This window comes from Mycteria americana, chromosome 4 (genome assembly GCF_035582795.1).
Source record: "Mycteria americana isolate JAX WOST 10 ecotype Jacksonville Zoo and Gardens chromosome 4, USCA_MyAme_1.0, whole genome shotgun sequence".
Taxonomy (NCBI): Eukaryota; Metazoa; Chordata; class Aves; order Ciconiiformes; family Ciconiidae; genus Mycteria; species Mycteria americana.
The window spans coordinates 34,919,774-34,940,503 of record NC_134368.1 but is presented as its reverse complement, the minus strand read 5'-3'; the positions used below and the strand labels follow the sequence as shown (position 1 = coordinate 34,940,503).

At 38.8% G+C, this 20,730-nt stretch overlaps 2 protein-coding genes across 21 annotated transcripts in view; one reads left to right on the top strand and one right to left on the bottom strand.

Annotated features, from left to right (window-relative positions):
• Positions 1–16,101, bottom strand: part of PCM1 (pericentriolar material 1) — a 45,073-nt gene extending 28,972 nt beyond the window's left edge. For 9 of the 17 annotated variants that reach the window (XM_075500161.1, XM_075500165.1, XM_075500171.1 and 6 more), the window contains exons 1-11: positions 15,964–16,101; positions 11,642–11,760; positions 10,791–11,036; positions 9,381–9,653; positions 8,632–8,802; positions 8,328–8,444; positions 6,860–7,048; positions 4,709–4,886; positions 2,249–2,358; positions 1,605–1,821; positions 150–348 (exon numbers count right to left, since the gene is read on the bottom strand). In XM_075500161.1, the coding sequence (XP_075356276.1) occupies positions 150–348; positions 1,605–1,821; positions 2,249–2,358; positions 4,709–4,886; positions 6,860–7,048; positions 8,328–8,444; positions 8,632–8,802; positions 9,381–9,653; positions 10,791–11,036; positions 11,642–11,737 (1,796 nt within the window). In that variant the 5' untranslated portion in view covers positions 11,738–11,760; positions 15,964–16,101. The remainder of the gene's footprint in view (positions 1–149; positions 349–1,604; positions 1,822–2,248; positions 2,359–4,708; positions 4,887–6,859; positions 7,049–8,327; positions 8,445–8,631; positions 8,803–9,380; positions 9,654–10,790; positions 11,037–11,641; positions 11,761–15,963) is intronic. The other 8 variants (XM_075500169.1, XM_075500178.1, XM_075500174.1 and 5 more) reach the window with 3 other exon arrangements.
• Positions 16,102–16,159: 58 nt separating this feature from the next.
• The window catches only part of FGL1 (fibrinogen like 1), a 47,068-nt gene continuing 42,497 nt past the window's right edge, over positions 16,160–20,730 (top strand). For all 4 annotated transcript variants that reach the window (XM_075500181.1, XM_075500180.1, XM_075500183.1 and 1 more), the window contains exons 1-2: positions 16,160–16,757; positions 17,446–17,498. In XM_075500181.1, the coding sequence (XP_075356296.1) occupies positions 17,449–17,498 (50 nt within the window). In that variant the 5' untranslated portion in view covers positions 16,160–16,757; positions 17,446–17,448. The remainder of the gene's footprint in view (positions 16,758–17,445; positions 17,499–20,730) is intronic.

Genomic DNA, 20,730 nt, shown 5'->3' with positions numbered 1-20,730 from the left:
ATTTAACTATCTTGGACCATTTACAAAATGGTCTATAATACTAAATTAAGTAGATTAAAGTATGAAATGGTTTCTTAATGCGGAACTTATTAAAAAAGTAACACTCAATCACTAAAGCACATCATGAAAAAAAGTTAAAGAACTTTTACTGAAGCTTTTCTGTTGGATTTAGATTGTCATCCTCTTCACTCTCATTCTGAGAAACCAGGGAATCAGGAGGATAGGGAGCAGGCGCCAGGCTATTCGATTCACCATTGACAACAGTTACTATGCCTACAGGGCCAGAAGCAGCTGAAGTTGTACTTCTTTGATCAATACTCCTTTGAGGAGAACCTGAAGCAGGAAAAACTACAGAAAAGAAATATAGCTCATAAGAACAACTTGCAAAAAGGAACCCACTTTACTGAATTATATTAAAAAGTAACTATAGAAAATACTACCAACATACAAAACAGCAGTTAATAACTTCTTTTCTTAGAAGAACAAAGGCTTTTGTCTTAAGTTTCATGGCATGCAATGCCAATAGGCAGAGAGTAATAAGTAGCTTTTGTAAACAAGACTTCAGCCAGTTCCTTTTAGCTTTATCAAACTTCAGAAGCAGAAGCTTTCATGCTGTGAATCTGTCCAAAGAGTTCTTTTAAGGGTTTATTTATGGCTGAATTGGTTTGTTTGTTTTTTTTTTAATTTAACATTTCAACATGATAAAAAGAAAAATCCCATCAATTTTTTTCCTCTGCTAAGCTCTTTTGTCCATATGCTGTAGAATGTAGATTTGAGATCTGATGTTTGCTTTTTCCAGCTAGATGAAATCATATCCAAACGCATTCATATTATAAGCATTAAGTACATGTAGAAAGATGGGGGTGTAGTAATGTAACTATTAAATCAGTCTGCCCTTCTCCAGAAGCATGCTTCAAGTGGCTTATTTCTTAATGTTAACCAGAATACGCTGTGATCAGCCCTCGGAAATTTCCAGCTCTAGGACAAACTTCACCAGTACAAAAGTATTTCTAGAAATAGAAAGTGAGAGCAGCAAGTAGACCCACATCAACACTTTAAGGAGAAGAAAAAGCCTTCTAAGGACCAGGACAAAACTCTAGTCCATTCATACAGTTAAGTTCCTCTAGTATGGCCTATGATTGAAGTCCCTGTGACTAGTACATGAGAAAGTCTTTTGACAGTGGACAAACAAACCCCAGAACTCCATAAAGCTACTAACATCTGAAGTGCTGAGTACATAAATACAGATGTACTGTAATAAAAATACAGAAAGATCAAGTTCATATGGTACACTCCACAAGTCAGATGTTACAGACAAGCCTTGAAGGAAAAAACCCCGTCATCACATCCTCCCATTAGTCAACTTTGATAATGTTATGAACCGAAGTGCTACTAGCAAAAACACTCATCATCATTACTTGTAGAGCTCTCCATTAAGCCAGAAACTTACATACCATTAAAAAACAGGTACATAATATTGCCCCAGCACAGCTTTATCACCTGCATTCCATTAACTAGTTGCAAGTTGAAAGACCATGTTGCAAATGTGCACATTAAAAAAGTTGTATTCTTGAAAAGATACAATTCTGCCTGTATTTACTTACAGGAGGAGTTATTTAGATGTTGGTCACGAAGTGTATGAAGTTCTCCTAACAGTTTGTCCATTTTTTGCTTTTTACCCTGCAACATTCGCATCTTGTTAAAAAGCTGTGCCTTCTCATCTGACAGGTGTTCGGACACTGAAGAGTTTCTGCTTTGCGAAATCTCTCTGGTAAGTGAAAGACTTTCTGCTTGCCTTCTATTGTCTGGCACAGACTGTGTCTAAAAAGAGTAATTTCATTTTATTCAGAGTACTATGAAAAAAGCCAAATAAATTGTAAGAAACAAAAAGCTCTCTTATAGGCTTGCTAGGCTCAACACCAGAACAAAGAACATTATAAAGGGAAACTGATACTGAAAACACTCTCATGCTATCCCAATTATACATTGAGTTAATATATAATTATACTGCAATACAGAAACTACTTCTCTGGACTTCCATGGAAAACTGTGAGACAGAAAGAATAGATCAGTCAGCTAATAACTCTTAAGAACACGAAGATGCCAAGCTTTCAAGTTTGGAGCAACCCTAATTATTCCACTAGCAAATGCACACAAATAAGCAAGACAAATGTTTAACTGCACTGTTCAAAAGAATAAGAAAAGATGGACAATGGCAAAACTTACACAGTGCAATCCAAGGACTGACCTGAGAATCATGAAGTTGGTTGTGAAAGCGCTGAATTAAGTCATTCAATTCTTCATTCAGTTCTGATGTGAGGCTTACTCCTGAAACACTACCTGTAGTCTCTGTTACAACTGGGTGTGCAGAAGAAGGAGGAAAAAATGTAAATACTTTTCCATGGCAATGAAATAAACTAAATATTTTCATCAAATAGCCTTTAACAAGAACATCAATATACTGCACCTCTTAAAATACAGCAATTATTTTTAATGTTGTGTCCTTCCCACCAACTTTACTCTTGGAAGATTACTTCCATTACAGAAATACTAACAAGCCAACTCACAGCTCCTTTGTGAAGAACCATACAAAAGGACTTTGTAAGTCTGTTCTGCATTTTGCTAAAAAGGTCAGAGCAAAATGGAAACAACCAAGTTGTCTAGGGTTGATGGAAACATTTGCTTGTTAGAAAAAAAAATTGTTACTACTTAGTATAGCTAAACTAAGAACAGTACATGGAATTTTACTTCCTTAAAATAGTAAATTAACAACACACCAAGCTTTCATCTTTGTATAAGTTGTAATCTTTACAGCTGCAAACAGAGTCTTGGGGGTTTGTCCTTCAAAAAGCTTTGAGAGGAATACATTAAAAAGAAAGCTTTTTTCCCCTCCCTGAAAGCTCAGATTCAAACAGTACTAAGATATGGAACTGATCGTTGAGAGATCCAAAAAAACTCTTTCTTTTTCCCCAAATATGAACCAATATTTCATAAGAAAAATCAAGCACAAATATTATTTTCCCCATAGATCATGACTTTGTTACCCGTCCAATAAAGTTTTACTATTTTCAAATTTAAAAACATTTATTTTGCCCTATGTTGAATTTGCATCTTTACATTTCCTACCCTACAGTTCTGGCACATACCACATCTTTAAGTAAGTCAATACAAACAGCAGTAAGAAACTGTTATTAAAAGTGACATAAGTGGAAACGTGAAACAAAAACACCACCAAAGAATTAAAAAAAATGAAGTTCTAATTTATCATAAGTAATCCTATTTTCTACCGACTTCATCTACCCACTCCTCATCAAGATGGAGTTTTGCATATTTGCGGAAAGAGGAGAAAGCAGATTCCATCATAGGTCTACTGCTGCGGACCAGATAGCAGAAAAGCAATTCCTGAAAACCATTTAAGAAACAAGGAAACACGTTTTGAAGGCACTTGCTTCTCTTGCTCCTGTGGTAGCTTTGTAAAAGCTCTCTACTTACCAACTTCTCTGCTTCTCCTCCTACACTAAAATCTAGAGTTTTCTTAACTAGTTCCACCTTCTTTCCTATAGTCTATCAAAACAAGGACAGGAGAAAAAAGCAGAAAGAGGAGCTCATCAGAGCAAGGAACCTTAAAGAGAGACTTCTTGTAAAATGTAGAAACCAATGCTTATAGTTCTGCAAATGAAGCTATTTTAAATACAAAAACTAACTGTACTAAGAACTGCTAATCAAGCCTAATGGCAACTCTGATGGGGAAGAGTCATAGAACAGTAACACAGACTGAATCTGAACTTGCTCAGTGCAAAAATGTCATTCCCTACAACTGCACACACAACTGTACCCCATTTCCAAAGAAAACTGAAGAGGATTTAGGGAGGGGTGGGGCGCAGGATGAGTTTCCAACAAACAAAAGATAATTCACATGTCAACAGTGCACAAATCAAGGACAACTGTCTCCCTTTCAAGACTGAACTCTTGAGAAAACAACTCTGCTGACAACCTTTAAGCAGATTATCAAAAAGAAGTCTCTGTCCCAAAGACAATTTTTGAAAAGTTGGGAATATATGAAAACAAATTAGAAGAATGCTTTTAAACTGAAGGTTATAACATAATGGTGGTGCTCTATTATCAGGACCATGCCCCCAGTTTACATGCCACAGAATTTCAGAGTTCTAGTTTCATATTTACTTACGTAACTGCTTTAGCAACTTCCTCCTTTCTTTTACTGGATAAACCATTAGTCTACCAACGGCTATTAAACTGTCAAGCAACCAGCCACCAAAAAAAAAAAAAAATCCCATGAAAAAGCAAACAAAAACTCAAACTATCAACTGCCTATAGCCAGAAGGATGCAGAAAGGGAGAGAAGACACTGTATCCCCCACTCCGATTCTTTCCTTCAAAGGCCTGGCACAATGATGGAGTGAGAGGCAGGCTCCTGATCTGACGTGGTAAACCAATTCTTAGGAGAAAACCCCACACTTTTAGGATTTTACAAGTAAACCACAAAAATCAGCTGTGTGGTTTTTAACTGACACATCATTTTACAATGTTAAATTGTCACCTTTTTTCAGAAATAGAAGCCTTGCAGTAAAATTTTTAAAAAGTGCATTTTTAAATAAAGAAGACTTTTTTAATGTGTATTCCACAATTCCAGCTTTAATCATTCAATCAGCATGCTAACACACTATCAAAGACACCATTGTTCCACATACCAGAATCATCCATGACAGCAATTGCTTGCTCTGCTTTATGCTGCAAAGCAAGAAGAGCTGCCTGTCTTCCTTGAAGAGCCTTCAATTGCTCCTGCTGTTGCAGCATCCTTTTCAATAGATCATGCTGCTTCTTCAAGTTCTCCAACTCCTCTTTAGCTTCCTGTTGAGGATCTCTGGCCTGCAAGATATGGAAGAACATTACCATAATCATGACAATTTATTTGTTGAGTACTAGTGCCAGAAGTGTCAAAACAAACAGGACTTTAATAGAATCAAACAGCCTGGTTAGTGTAAAAAGGTGAAAATGAAACGGCTTCACCTTTCTGGTAGTCCTTTTCAGTCTAAAAATTTTAGACATCCAACAGGGAAGGAGCCTGTACCACCAAGACATGCTTACCACTCCTGGGGGTTAAGTTTTCTTTAGAAATCCAGTCAGCTGCCTTAACATGCCCAAAGACTAACCCAAGCATCCCTCTGTCTTTTGAATCATAAAAGAGGGCATTAAGTTATAAGACTGGTAAAGCTAAGCAAGATAAGGCGTGGTATCATGGAGCTACATATAATACAAGACCTAGATCGATTTACTGACTTAAAATCTTTAAATTTTCAGCAGAACTTTTTGGGCAGTTATTCTTCTCTAACCTATAATGTGTTTAGTTTTGTATGCTATATTTATGCCACAGATACTAGAATAGACCAGATTTAGGTAAACTAATTTCAAAACAAAAACATGCACAAAACCCCCTCTATACCATATTTTCAAACATATGGAAATAGATCTGAAGGAATGAAAGCATGTTGGGCAGTTAAAATACATTGAAACTAAGTTATTTTCCTCATCCTATCCTAATTAAAAGCTGGAGATTTGCCTCAAAACTTTCATTCAAGGATTGTCAGCAAATTAAGTATTTTAATGAGACAACCACAGTTCAGATCCTGATCCTATCTGAAGCTGGATTATTGCACTATGCAGATGAAGCCACGGAAAAAATTGCATCTTTTTGGTTAGGAGTTGACAAGTATTTAAAAAGAACATTAACTTAAAAGCATCATCTTCTCTCCACATAGTGCTGAGTTCCTGAAGTACAAAATTCTCTCAGTCCAAAAATTCCACACCAAATGTCAGAATAGAAGCAGGCATGTTATTAACTAGTTCTGGGTACTAGGGAATGCTCAACTTTCCAGCAGAGAGAGGATAACACATCCAGAATTCTAAACTTCTCAAAGAAGCGTCACTAAAACATGCACTGCAACTGGCACTGATCATTCCTGTCAAATTTTCATCTTATATATAAAAAGCAGAGTAGAGGTAAAATAGAGTACCCAATGAAATCAACACAGGAAGGAACGAGGGGAAGAAAGGGAAAAAGGGGATGCATCTCAGTCTTGCTCACCTATTAAATAATCCAAGCTTTTTCTAAAGTACCAGATTTGCTTAAGTTCATTAAAAGCATATAACAAATTTGTCAAGCTTAGTCCTACATTTAGGCTAATAAGCTTGACAAAACATTTAAGGCTTTTATTTTATGGAAAAAAAAAATAATAAAACTTTTTTTTTTTTTTAATCAGAATAAGAGACAAAGCCATAGAAAGGCTGGTAACAGATAACAAAAGAAGTTTTAGACTCCAAGCCCCTTAGTCTTCCCTCTTCCAACCAAATATTTATATAAACGGCTATACAAAAACATTTGTGGAACAAGTTAAGGCTACTATTCTCTCATTTATTTTCTCTATATGGTACTAGCTTAAATTTGCATTGACAGACTATTGGTGTAAACATGACAAGTGTCTGAAAGTCACATTTACAATATGTTTTCCCAGAAGGAGAACAGCAAAACTGGAAGAATCATCTACATAAAACCAGAACACCTGCTGTACAGTTACATGTAGTACTTTCTCTGTCAATGTTGACACTTCAGAAGAAAAAGTTGTCAAACATCTCTATTTAAAGAAAAAAAACTCTAGGCAAAGAAGATTCATTCAATGAAAAGACAGCTGGATAAGCATGCCAAACGGGAACATTCACTGTAAGTAATGGATACATTTGAAGCAGTTAACAGGAGAAAGAAAAGAAAAAAAGAAAAGAACAAAAAAAAGAACATCAGCATGTATAAACCCTATTTGGGGCTAAAATAATATTTTGAAGTGTACCTTTGAAGGCAATCCATGTTCTTGGCTATTAATCCTATAAGGCCAGATTTCCCTGTCATTCAGAGCAGCTCTGTCACTTTTCCCTTTAGGGCTTGGTGTAACATCAATGTCTGTAACCTGTTCTTGTGAAGCTGAATTCCCTAGTTTGTCCTCAATGCGGGGCCGAATGCTCAAACTAAAAGATACCTCCTTTATTAAATAGTTTAGTATGTTAGATTTTGAACATGTGCTCCAACTTAGCATGCATTTTTAAGTTACAAACCTACCCACTTATATCTTCTCAAATAATGAAAATTAATATAAAAGTCTACTAAACAGCAAACACATTTTTAGTCATTCTTAGAATTTTCAAAACAATAAGGCTCCATATAGCAATCAACCTTATAAGACTAGAAGTATTCATTCTGCATGTAATATATTCAAGCTGCATGTAAAGAGAAATTAGATGCAAAAGGAAGAGCCAAACATAAAACTAAAACGCATTTTGCAAAGATGAAGAACAATGCAAGTTTACATGCATACTTCTTAAAAACTGTACTGGTCTTTTTCTGCATTTTTCAATTTTTTTTTTTTTTAAAGTTAAAAGTACATCTTCCATGTCTATAATTTTATTTTTTTTTACAGGGATAGAAAGAGTTCTTACAAAGCTAAAAACAATTACAAAAACTTCTTAATGTTTTAACTGCTGTTTTACTTGCAAGCACGTACATTCTCCTCATCTGTAGGACATTCAGAGTACTAACTGGCTAAAAGAGTACCAACTCTCTAGTACTTTTCCTCAGTATAGTAGTATTGGAAGATGCAAAACAGTTGTTTTTATGTAGTAAGATGTAATAAGTTGTTATTAAAATGCTTTTATATCTACTACAAGAATTGTTAACCATGTTAATACAAGAGCTTTTATAAATAGAAAGGAAGATTATCTGTGTATCTCAGAATAAATTCAGAACACATTTTCTGAAAGGTGCTCATCTCTCCAAAAAAGGAGAGAAACTTCTGTGTTAGGTCAATACTTCTATCATATTACTAGGAAGATGCTTGAGCAATGGCCCACTAATGACTCATTTCTAACCCTCTCCTCACCCAACACCAGCAAGTTTTCCCCACTAACAGAAAATAAGTTATAGATGAAAAATCATACAGAAAACTATTCCTTTCTACATCAATCCAGTGCATGCTCTGCCAAAGTAAACATTTAACTCTTTATTCCACTGTGAAGAAAGACTAAATATTTTAAAAAACTAATCAAGATACATTGTCATTGTGACAGAATCATTCTTTTTTTTCCCCCCATATAAAAAAAAAAACCTAAAAATATCCACACATGCATGAACACCTCCTGAACAGAGTGCTTGGGGATTTACTAGTTTCTAATTGAACTGTAGATTATGACACTATCACAACAATCACGACAAAAGCAAAACAAAGTCTTCATTTCTAGCACCTTAATTACTAAAAGGCAGCTTACCGTGGTATCTGAAGCCTCAGACTGCACATCAATGTTTAGCGATGTGCTCTCACCTACAGAACCAGATCCCACAGCTGAATCTATAGTCCGAACATCATCCTCCTCATTTTCTCTAGCCTGAAATATTTCATTGGCATAAATCAAAAGCTATCTTATATAAGTAAAAATGGGGGCAGTAAAAATGAATTATGGAAGGTACTACGTATCAAAACCAACACCCCCAGTAGCACCATCAAAACATCAACGGTCAACTCCTAAAAGAGCTTACAGTGCAGAAACAAATATATTATGTTCTCAAACTTACAAGCATCTTTTGCAAAAATCTCAGATAGGATTTCTCCTGCTCTTTAAGGTGATCTATAAGGTGTGATAAACGCTCAACATTGGCCGATCTTTCATTTTTCTCTACAAGATCATCCCGCATGGAGCTGGCCTTAGCAATATAGTCGCGAATTTGAACTAGTCTGCTCACAATCTGTAAAGACACTGAAATTACTGAATGCATTCAGCTACAGCTTTAACGTATTTAATGCACAAGACATGGTGATAGCAACAGCAAAGTAGTAATTAAAGGGGTGACATACTAGTACTTTCAATCCTATAAGCACACTTCTGCAAGTGGTTAAAAGTCAACAGCTTTTATAAGGATAGATTTATCCATGCGTGAAGTTGCAAGGCTGAAGCATGGGGCTTCTTGTTGACATAGGCTAAAACAGAATTGAGCTCATTAACATATGAAAATATTCATATTAACACATGAAAAAACTGTCAGAGTATTTTCTGGAACTGTATAAAAGAGAACCAACCTCTAAGATGAAAATTAATACTGCTTCTGTTACCAATAAGCAGATTTCTAAAGAACAATACATGATTAAATTTGGTTTCACATTTTCCTCAAGTTGCCTTTTAGAACAGTGGGAATATAAGCATTCCTAATAAAGATATAACAGTTACACTTTTCGGAAATTTAGAAAGATGCACTGGAAAGTAACAAGGTAATTAAAACCTTTCTAAGAGTCAATATTCTGCAGACTTTATAGGGTATGTGAATACCTGGCTACTGTCCATAGCTGGTTCTCCCCTTCCATCTTCTTGAGCAGAGGCTTGACAATTTTGCAAGAAATCCTTGCTTAGAGCAGCTCCAAACAATTCTTTACATTGCGCTGATACCCCACTTTCCTTTTTTTGGGAACCTGAGGCAGGATCTTTGCTTTTGTTAGTGTTTATCTGCAGTGACAGGAAGTTGAATGGTTTTTTGTTTTCATTAAGTTGACGTTTGTTGTTAGCAGCTGTTGCCCTCCCTTGAGAATCACTTCCAATGCTTCTCTATAAACAAACAGAAGAAAGAACAATTGCTTTATTTTTTTCCTCCAATATATTCTCAATGCTGATTAGTCTCACTACTTGGATTACCAGTTCTGCAGTACTATTAGACTGATTTTAAAGTTACCTTACTAGTCACTGACTAGCCAAAAGCTAGCTAAAGACAGTGCGGGTGATTTTTGCCATAGAGAAAAGAAAGCAAGCAAGCCCACCCTCCCAGAACAGCTGAGAAGCAAAAGGGTTCTGCAGTTCCTCAGAGCTTAGTTCCTCATCCTTGCTGTAGCCTCCACCTTTACTATAGTGAAAGGCATCCTACTTCTCCAGGTACATTTGAGAGAGTAACAATAATAAAAGAGCAACATACTCGCAGAATACGATACCTCGTAACTTCAGCTTTTCTTTAGAACTTTCTGAATAGCAATTTGTTGCCATAACATACGTTTGGGCAGGAAGTTATGCCCAGTCTTTATATTCTAAGTCAAAGCAATGAATCGCATTTGAAAGAATCTTCACAACCCAAACAAGTTGACAACAAACTCTGGCAAAGATTGACAAGCCTCTATTCTGAAACTGTTAGCAGAAATTTATGTCTTGTTACTAAAGAATTAATCCCTCATACTTTTCATTGTTTTGCACAAGGGAAGGACGAATGTGCCATATTCCCAAAGAAGCAGTTATGGCTCAAGAATTCATGCCATGCATTTCTCTACACTCTACTGAGGAGCAGTTTTTAATGCTACTCTTCTGCTTAATCCACAAGGATAACAGGTTCAGAATCACAAACTGGCCCTTCAAGAAGAGATTTCAAAATAAGGTAACAGATATTTTTGAGTGGTAGACAAGTATGATGAGCAAGAAATACTGATTTGAGGACACAGGAATTTGTTAATGATTGAGAGGAAGAAAGTGAAGACAGCTAGCACACTCTCAAGCATAGGAAAGCCACACTCTTGAACTTTCCATAATTCTCAAGTTCAAAATCAGAATTTTGATTTGGCTCCCGTGGTGCCTATAAGCTTTTTTTTTTTTTACCTTAATCACTTATGAAAGCTTTCTTTATTCATCTGTCAAATTATTAAGAGATAGCTGAATAAATTTTGTAGTCACATTTACAGTGGTAGCTATAGTATTCACACAAACCTGATCCAGATCACTGAAGTTTATTCTTTGTTTAAGCCTTTCCAGTTCAGCCTGCTCTGGAACAGACATCTGGGTCATGTACCGAGCATGAGGAAAACTATGAGGAGTTCTGGTCTTCCGTCGTCCCATTCCAGGTGAGGATTCTGGAGATATATCATTAGTAAGCCTTGTTTCAGCTTCCCCACCAAGCTTTTTCTTGTTTTTTTCTGAAGACCTGTTTGCTTTCTTCTGTTGACTTCCCCAGTCCTTAAGGGGAAGGAGAGGAAAGAAAAAAAAGTCTTATTTGTTATCCATATAGATAAAAAGTAAATGTGTCAATTCAGTGAAAGAGAGTTTACTTCAATTTTAGAAGCAAAAATAAAAAGTGGTACCAAAATATGCACTAAGTTTTCTAGAGCAAACGTCACATTACAAAATGTCATTTTCTCCACTGCATAAATTAAAAATAGCTTGTCAGGAAATTTTAAACCCATTTCATGCTACAATGCATTAAATTAATTTCAAATTAAGCTAAAATTGTATTTTTCTTCTTTGCTGAAGATTCTTCAGCAGTTTAGAACTTTTAAAATTAGAGTTTTCACTTCCATGACACCTACACCTTTTGTGTCTAGCTACTTTATCTACCCAAAACACTTCCCATAAATACATCTACAGACTTCACAACCTCTGAATTACACTCATTGCTTGCTCACATCTACCTCAATTATTTTCATTGGTTTTGCGGATACTTACCTGTAAAGCTGTACTTACAAGGGTTAGAGTTTTGCATTGTTACCTGCCACTAACAGAATCTACCTGGTAATTTTAACGTACAGCATAAAATGGCAACTGAAAGATAAGATTAATTATACCGTGTTGTTCAGCCGGTCATCAAGGCTCTCATTGCTCCAGCTAGGCAAGTCCTGATCGTTCATGCCTTCTTCAAAGGGACCACCTCCTGTTGCCATGACAAGCAATCAATAAAAAGAATCTAAAATAAATAGTTAAAAGAAAACTGATTTTAATATAGCACACATTATGTAGAATATTTTAAAGATTCATAATCTGAGATGACAACTACATATTCATTATAAAATGCAAACACAGGGCTGTTTTAGGAAACAAAACCCCCTGTTTACTAAACCATGTTACTAAAAAATGTAACAGTGAGAACAACACAGATACTGGCATTAAAAATTAAACAAGAAGTAGTTGTGGATTTGGATTTTTTTTTTTTTTCCAATCCCTGCTCTTAGAAAGTAAAGAATTTTTTTTTTTGAGGCTCTCAATTTTCCTCACTTTAAAACACACTATACAGTGCTTGGAAAGACTGCTTTGCGATTCATGAAGCCTGCACTTTCAGGTCCAGGGTGATGTCTATTCAATAGAGTAAGTGTATGGAGACCCAGCATGTCAAACTTTCTCATTTATTTCAATACTAAGATGTTGACAACAGAGCACCGAAGGGGATACTTGATCAATACATGGAAAATAGACATCAGTAAAAGGATTTTTATTTTCTTTACTACAGGTTAAGTTATTTAAGCAGTGAGTACCATGCCACTTACATTACAGTTTGTAGCAAAAAACTCCACCAAAATAATTTGGGTTTCCTAGAGCTTTGCTGCTCTCTAATAGTCTCATTCTGTGCACTATAAAGCAATCTATACCTTAAAAGTTTTCATTTTCACTTTTAGTTTTGACATGAGAAATAAAAAAGTTGTTAAAGCTGAAAGGTCGGAAACAAAGTATTCCTTTATAGCAGTAAAATTAGGTTAGCCTGTTCAAAAAGGTGAAGAATACATAACTGTATATACTCTCAGGCTGCAATAAAAACTGTGTAGCCTAAGTGCTGCTGGCACAGTTCCACTGCACAAAGCTACACACTTTTTCTTTGTAACAACTATGAAGTTCCCTTACAGATGTAGAAGAAAAACAGCCTTGCAGAGAATTACTTTTTCCAGGTAGTTTTAACTGCGATGTTAGGACATGATCCTAGCTTTATCTTTAACCGAAAAAAAGTCAAAAAGGACCATTTATTTCTAAATATTTTACTGCAACCTATATACTATTAATTTTCACACCAAGATTTCACACAGTGCAGGTGAAGAAATCACCTAAAATTCAAGATTAAAAAGTATCTAAGAAGTTTTTCTTTTATAATCAGTTCCAGAAAAAAATTATTAATCCTGAACTAAGTTTAAAAGCTGTACATCATCTTGCTTAGGTATAGTATTCAATCAAAATCACACAGTACAGCCCACTCAGGAGGTACACTTGCAGAAAGCAGTATTTTGTGCAAACACAGCCTATTACTCCCATTCCTCCTTAAGGAAATGGGATCTACCAGGTATGCTCATTATACCCTAACCACATCTCCACTCAGCAGCGTACCAACCTAAGTCATGCTAACATAGGAGTAATTCAGCTTCTGCATCTCACAATCAGAATCGTAACACAGGTATAATTAAGTGCCTTCTACTTTGGGAACTGGCAGATGTGTGCCCTACTGTCCTTGCACATTCATTCATACTCCCTTCTTCGTCCCAACAGAAGTATCCACTAGGCTGTGCAATCAGAGGGTACCAGCTATAAACTAGCCAGCCAACAAACAAAACCAAAATTAAACAAAAAACAGATGAGTCTTCAACTGGATAAGCTCCCTGATCTGGCTAACCTTATGACTATATTAAGAACTATCTGTAGGCTCAAGGAAGGCAAATAAAAGCCATGTCATCAGGAGGAGCGAAACCCAAACAGATCAACTGTAAAACCACACGTTCTGTGCAACTTTCACCCAGGTGAACTGTCAGATTTGTTCAGAAAATAAGAACACAATGCCCTTTCACATTTTCTTTGTTTTCATGTAGAAGCACAAGCATCCTGTGAAAAGTTCACAGGGAAGCTCTCCTACCAACTCAAGGTAAATCTGACAAGCATTCAAAACAAATGCACAGCTATTAGTTTAGCTTATTTTAGAAAACAGCTATGTTTTGTAAGAACTTTCTTCAGTTACAGATAACTGCTCAGCTTTGTACCTGTGCAAGATCCAGCATTTCAACTGGCACTCTATCCTGACCTATGCCACTTAAGCATAACGAGTTCATCTTGACAAGATTAGAGGCCATCTGGGTTTACAGTCCAATTCAGTAAGCTGTTTCCTCATCATCGTGTTATATAATTCCACTAAAACCATAGCAAAAGAAGGTTTTCCCTACCTTCCCCTGTAAAAACAAGAAGTGGCAATATTCATCTTTACATAATACAAACAACTATTCAACTTTATTTCATTTAAAACTTTCACAAAAAGCTATCTTCAACTATCTTTGCTGTAGGAGTCTCTGATTACCTCTGAAGTAAATTCACTGCCACAGATGGAATATTCTGAATAATACTTTCAAACAAGGACACTAGGCGTACACCAATGCACTCTAAGAAATACAGCCCAAAAATAACAATAACCTGATTACTTCCAGCAAGCAGATTTTAAAGTGTTCCAACAGAACTGTGCCCTTACCAGACAGCAAGTTTCTAAACATTCATATTATAGTCTTGATGTTTCCAAATGAGTTATATTCAAGTGAGCTTACGATCACAAAACTATGCTGATATTTTATCCCTTCAACTCAGTTCAAAAACACAAAGAGGTTCAGCCAGCTTTTTCCTTAGAGACGAAACTCTCCCATTCGAAGCTTTTTCACCTCCCCACACACACTTCACTAATTTGTATTTTTCTTACTTTTCATTTTAACAGCTACTTCCAGAAGAAATCCTCTTATAAAAGCTTTGGTATTCTCCCATTATGCTATTTCTGCATCCAGCAACCCATTACCAATCTCAGCTTCTTGCACATTATAGAATCTGTATAAAAGCTCTATTTGAGCATGTACATACTGCCTTACAACATTTACTAGGGACTCGGGGGGAAAAAAAAAAAAAAAAAAGACTTTCAAGTCTATTTTCTACAGAAACAATAATGTAAGATAACATGGAAGATTATAGTCAAAGCATGTTAAGATTGTAGTCAAAACATATTTTGTACATGTAACAGCAATATGCAAATTGCTTAGAAGTATCACTACAAAACATGCTAACAAACCAAAGATACATATTTTAAAAGGCTTTTTTTCTACAGCAGAGTTGTTTTTGACATTTTTTCCTATAGCATTCATGAGATCTGCAAGAGCTCTAAAGAGGACTTAATCCTGCACACAGAAACCAGAAACTTTTGAAAATTAAAAATTAAATGGAAAACAGAAAGTTGTAAAAAGCCATCAAGACTGAAAGTGGGATCAAACATTTCTTTAAGTTTAGCTTTCTAAGACATGCCTTCCTCACCGAGCATTAATTTAGCATTAACTCATTAAATGCCTACAGAGTATTGCCAACCATACAATATCATCAAACAGGAGCAGACAACGGAGCAAGTCCTCTCTTGCTGCACCGGACAGCCCTCACACGAGCAACGCGCTAGGAGAACTGCAAGCTCAAACACCCGGACCACGGGAGGGATGCCCAGCACTACCAGCTTGCAGAGTCGGGGCCAAGTCGCGCAACTCGGCCCTTCCTGGCGCCCCGCAGGCTGCCGTCCCGACCTGGTCCACTTCCACGGCGGGGCACCGAGCCCAGGCCCGGCGAGTCTCGTCGTTGCCAACGGGGTGGGAAGATCGAGTGATCTCCGGCGGCTCTGCCCGCCGAGCCGCTGCGTGAGGCAGGCGAAGCGCTCCCCGGGCCCGGGGCGGTCAGGAGGCGCGCGAAGAGCCCGCTCCTTCACGGCGCCAACACCCGGGGCAGCGGGGAGGTGGGGGGTGGTAGGCGGGCTCTGCTCGAAGCGCCTCAGGCAAAAGCGCGGCCGTTGCCGCTGCCCCGCCGGCGTCTCCTTGGAGAGCGGGTAACGCACCCTTCCGCGGGGCGGCAGGGAGCGACCTGCTCAACCTGCTGGCACCGCAAGGCTTCACTGGGCCTGCCAGCCCCGCCGCCGCCCCGGACCCCTCCTCCCCGCCGCGCCGGGCAGCGAGCCTAATCCCCTCTCCTCGCCGGCCGGGTGCCCACCCACGCGGGCCCGCAAGGGCGCAAAGGCCGCGCCAGGCGGCCCTGCCCCACCAGTGGCGGCCCCCGCCTCTCTCTCCCCGCGCTCCGCTGCCAGCGAGAGAAGGGGGGCAGCCCGCCGCGTCAAGAGAAGAGGGCGGCTCACCCCGCGGCGGAGGGGAGGTCAGCCAGGCCTGGTTTCTCCTCCACCGCCGTTCACTACCCGGGGGGCCCGGGCTGCTCGGCCGAGCGTTTCGCCTTCCGACAGCGGAAAAAGGCAGCGGCCTCGCTTCGCTCAACGCCGCGGAACAGCGCTGGCGGAGGGACTCACAGCCCTGCCTCAACGGCAACCGCCGCCATCTTGGCCGCCACTCCGCGAGGGGTGCAGGAGGCGGACCCCAGCGGACGGATACACACCGTTACCTAGTAACCTCCGCCCAGCGAGGCCCTTCCGCGCTGCGCAAGCGCCGCCCGCCCCGGGCCACGTGACGGCAGGGCAGCGAGAGCGGTCCTTCCCGCGCTTCCGGGCGCCCGCTGGTAGCGGATCCCCGCGCTCCACCGCGGGCGGCGGGGACGGCCGAAACTCCAAATCCCAGCGTGCACTGCGCGAGAAGCCGGTTCGCGCCTCTCGGATCGGGGGCGGTGCCTCCTGGGAGCGGTAGTTTTCCAGTCAGGGCACCGCCCAGCCCCGTGACATGACTCGCGCGTCTCCCCCGTTGGTCTAATGCGGGCTGCGAAGCGTCGGGCTCTTGTTGCTCGTAAAATAAAATACGAAAACGATGGTGAACTCTATAAATTACTTTACCTGACTGGAAACCTAGTAAAATCGTGGCAAAACCCTGAGCGTGGACGAGGATCAGATCCTGTCCTCATTTGGAGCAGTATCAAGTTGCAGAGTCTGTTTCTGACTGCGTTTGGTGTCCTGTAAGAAGCCGCAGCTGAAAATGCAGCAGTGAAAAGGTGGAAATGATTGCAGTCTGTTCTACCTTTTTTCCTTTTTCTGCAATGCCGTTATTCGGGTTTCACTACTTGCTTTAGGGCTTGTAGTTTACAGATCTGGACTGTTCAAACTTTCCTTTGGAAAAAAAAAAAAGAAAAAAATAGAGGGATTTGGCATTTAAAAAAATAGTTGGGGGTAACAGTCGTGCTTTACTGTTATACTGCAATCACCCGGTTGTTCCAGACAGATGAACATATTTAGCAGAAGTTTTTCTTGTTAGTCCTCAGGGGGCTGGACTTGCATAATATACTCAGGATTTTCAATTTCTGTTTCAGTAAAGCTGATATCATTTGTATTTCTCTCATTTGGGGGGATTGTCCCTCGTTGTCAGAATGGGAAAATGAGTTACTATTTTCAGCATTTCCATTAGACTGAGTTTCTAAAGCAGAAGCATTAAATATTTACATAGGCCTCACAATTCATCCTGGGTGAGAAACATTCTACTGGTACTACATGGAAATGTGGTTAACCCCCCATGTCTCCCATATTAGTACTTATACCAATGTATTTTGCTCCACCAAAAAATAAATGACACATGAATCCTTTTTGATGACACATTAATCTATCTGTAAGTTAGAAAAGGAACTAAATTATTGGAAAACCTGTGAAATAAAAATGTTTCAATAAAAATGTTGTTGTTTTCTCCAGCAGATGCCCCAGTGTCAAAGGAGTAGTTCTGGACAATGCATAGTGCGTGAAAGGTGAGCCTAAGACTCCCTGTTACAGCAGCATTTTTCTCCCATTTCTACCATGGGCTACAGGACTGTATATCCATAACTGAAATCGCCTTAAAAAGAATCCGCAACAACTTGATGGAAGCCCTCTATGTAATGAATATGTATTATTCATCTGTATTGCAATTCTGCAGCTAATAAAGAAGTTCATTTATCAGCTTTTTTAAATTATCCTTTTAATTAATGTCCTTTTATCCTGACCTCAGGTACCATGATTGGATATTCAGCACAATATTGGCAGTGTTGCTGTTGGCAACACACTTTATATTGTCACAGTGGCATACCTCCCACTGCCCAGCAGGTGGAGGCAGAATTTAAGAGAAAATAGCGCCTTAACACAATGACTATCATTATTTTTGTTGCTGTAGTTTATTCTTAAAATACAGCTCCCTCATTCCTATCGTTTCCTGCTGGGAAAAAGTGTCTTACATAAAAATATAATATACTGTTAAGGAAAAACAATAAATTAAATAGATTTTAGTATGTTTTAGTAACAATGTCTTTACTATAGTCCCCTATATGTCATAACTGCATATTTTCCTTACCACAGGATGTCATATACTGGCAGTATGTCTCTCATAGGAGCTTACAGCATCATTACTCTGATTCCTGCCTGACATTTGCGGGATGATTTTTCTTTTCTTTTTATTTTCTGTCCCTCTTCTGCAATGGGCCGCAAACTTGTTCTTTTTTTTTAAAAAAAAAAAAGTGCTCCAAAGAAATAAAACAGTACCAGCTCCTCAGAGCCATTTTTCACTGGGGACAGGGAATGAAAAAAGATACAGTAAGCATTAAGGAATCATGGATTGCACTGCAAGAAGCATTATTTCCAGTAGGTGGTTCTCCACTACTGTTATAAAATAACATCTCAGGATTTGGGAATGACTGTGAGCCAAAATTAATATGGCTTAAAGAATGTCTTGTTAATTAAACAAAAAAAATCTTTTGGTGGAAGTCCTATATCAACACTAATGAGCCTCTAGATTGACAGTAACTAATTCCTCCTACAAAGATCTCTTTTGTAAGTGCTTCCATCAGCAGACATGCTAATGAATGCACCCTCACAGAAACTGAATGGATTATCTTTGAGGTAGCCCAATTTAATTAGGATTGAAAGCTATGTCAGAGACACGTGAATGTTTTCCTTGCGCATCTGCTGGCTGTATCTTGTTAATTTTACTTTATTATTCCAGAGTGAAAGGAAAGAAAGCAAACAAAATACAGGCATGTAAGGACTAGAGACAAGAAGAAGTAAAGGATTAAAGTTTTACTGAGACAGAGGAGATGTGAGGAGTAGTTGGGGAGAGAGATTTTTAAAGGCCCTGAAACAAAGGCAGTAATTAATAGGGCATTCAGTTAAAATAGTAATTGTCCACTTTTTTGCTGATTTTGTGACAAAGAGGTTTTTGCTGCAAAAATGAAACTGGCCACAAATGAGTAGTCTACCATAATATAGCTACACAGTGACTATCAGGCTACAATACTAAAGGTAGTTTTTCTTTCTTTGCATAACATTAGATTGGAAAGATCTTTTAAGGCAATAAGAAAGAGTTTTGAGTTGATTTATACAGGAAGATAAAGTGTCCACTTATCCCTATGGGGTCTGATAATAAATTAAGCAGGTGTAGGGCAGAGGTACAGGCATTTAAGACCCCAAAGCCAAGTGTTAGGCTGGTCAAGCATTAGCTACTTCACTACCAGTGGAGAAGAAAGCAATTTTTGATGACCCACCTAAGCATAACAGCCATCAGAAGCAATAAAGAAGAGTAATTGGGAGATAGGCATTAGCTAACCTGGTCAGACCCCAGAAAAGTGCCTGAATCTCAGCTGAAGAATGGACAGAATCCCTGTTGTAAACCTTGCCCACACCTGTAGGGATGGGGAAAGTAATCCTCTTGATAATGCTATTTTTTTATCTCACCAGTCTGTAATATTTGCTGTTATACGCACTCGAGGTGGTATGTCGTGGTTTAACCCCAGCCAGCAACTAAGCAGCACACAGCCACTCGCTCACTACCCCCCAGCAGAATGGGGGAGAGAATCGGAAAGGTAAAAGTGAGAAAACTCGTGGCTTGAGATAAAGACAGTTTAATAGGGAAAGCAAGAGCCACGCACACAAGCAAAGCAAAACAAGGAATTCATTCACTCCTTCCCATCGGCAGGCAGGTGTTCAGCCATCTCCAGCAAAGCAGGGCTCCATCACACATAACGGTTACTTGGGAAGACAAATGCCATAACTTCGAGCATCCCCCCCTTCCTCCTTCTTCCCCCAGCTTTATATGCTGAGCATGACATCATTATGGTATGGAATATCCCTTTGGCCAGTTTGGCTGTGCCCCCTCCCAACTTCCTGTGCACCTGGCAGAGCATGGGAAGCTGAAAAGTCCTTGATTTAGTATAAGCACTACTTAGCAACAACTAAAACATTTCTGTGTTATCAACACTGTTTTCAGCACAAGTCCAAAACATGGCCCCATACTAATTACTATAAAGAAAATTAACTCTCTCCCAGCCAAAACCAGCACAAGGTATCACATTCTCATAAAATATTAGTGACTGGTATCAAACCTAGTGCTAAAAAGTGATGGGATGGAGCCACGAGGCATAACCAGTTTTGTTTTATTAAGCATGCTTATCTCACGCAACCAAAACACATTAGGAGCACCACTGTTGCCCTGCCTAGAAGCCCTAGGACCACATTTTTCTCATTGTGCCCTTTGAAGTCAGGCTCCATTGAAGCCTTTTTTGAAAACCGTTTAAAAAGAGGTCTCTACAGCACAGAAGTTAGCAAGGTCATAAGTACTATTTCACTCTTAAGAACAGTTTCACAACCAACCTACAAATACAAAGGAATGCTGAAATGCCAAATTGCTTTACTAAGAAGGAACCATGAGAATCTATTAATGCAGAAGTAAGTACGACATACTCTGCTTTTTGATATGTGTCTCCAAATAAGCATAAAATATTAACAGCTAATAACTATATTGAACTTTCAAAAGCTTAGTGGATATAATTTTTTACAGCAGTCCAACCTATTGACTAAATCCAGTGTAGCTTTTTGATCATTTTATTCTCTTGAGTATGTAGGCCACCTCTTATGTACATATAGTTAAAGTGAACTGTTAACAATCTAAAGTAACTCCACTCAAGCAGATAGGGTTGTACTCGCTTTCATCAGTAGTCTGCCCTGGATGTTGGA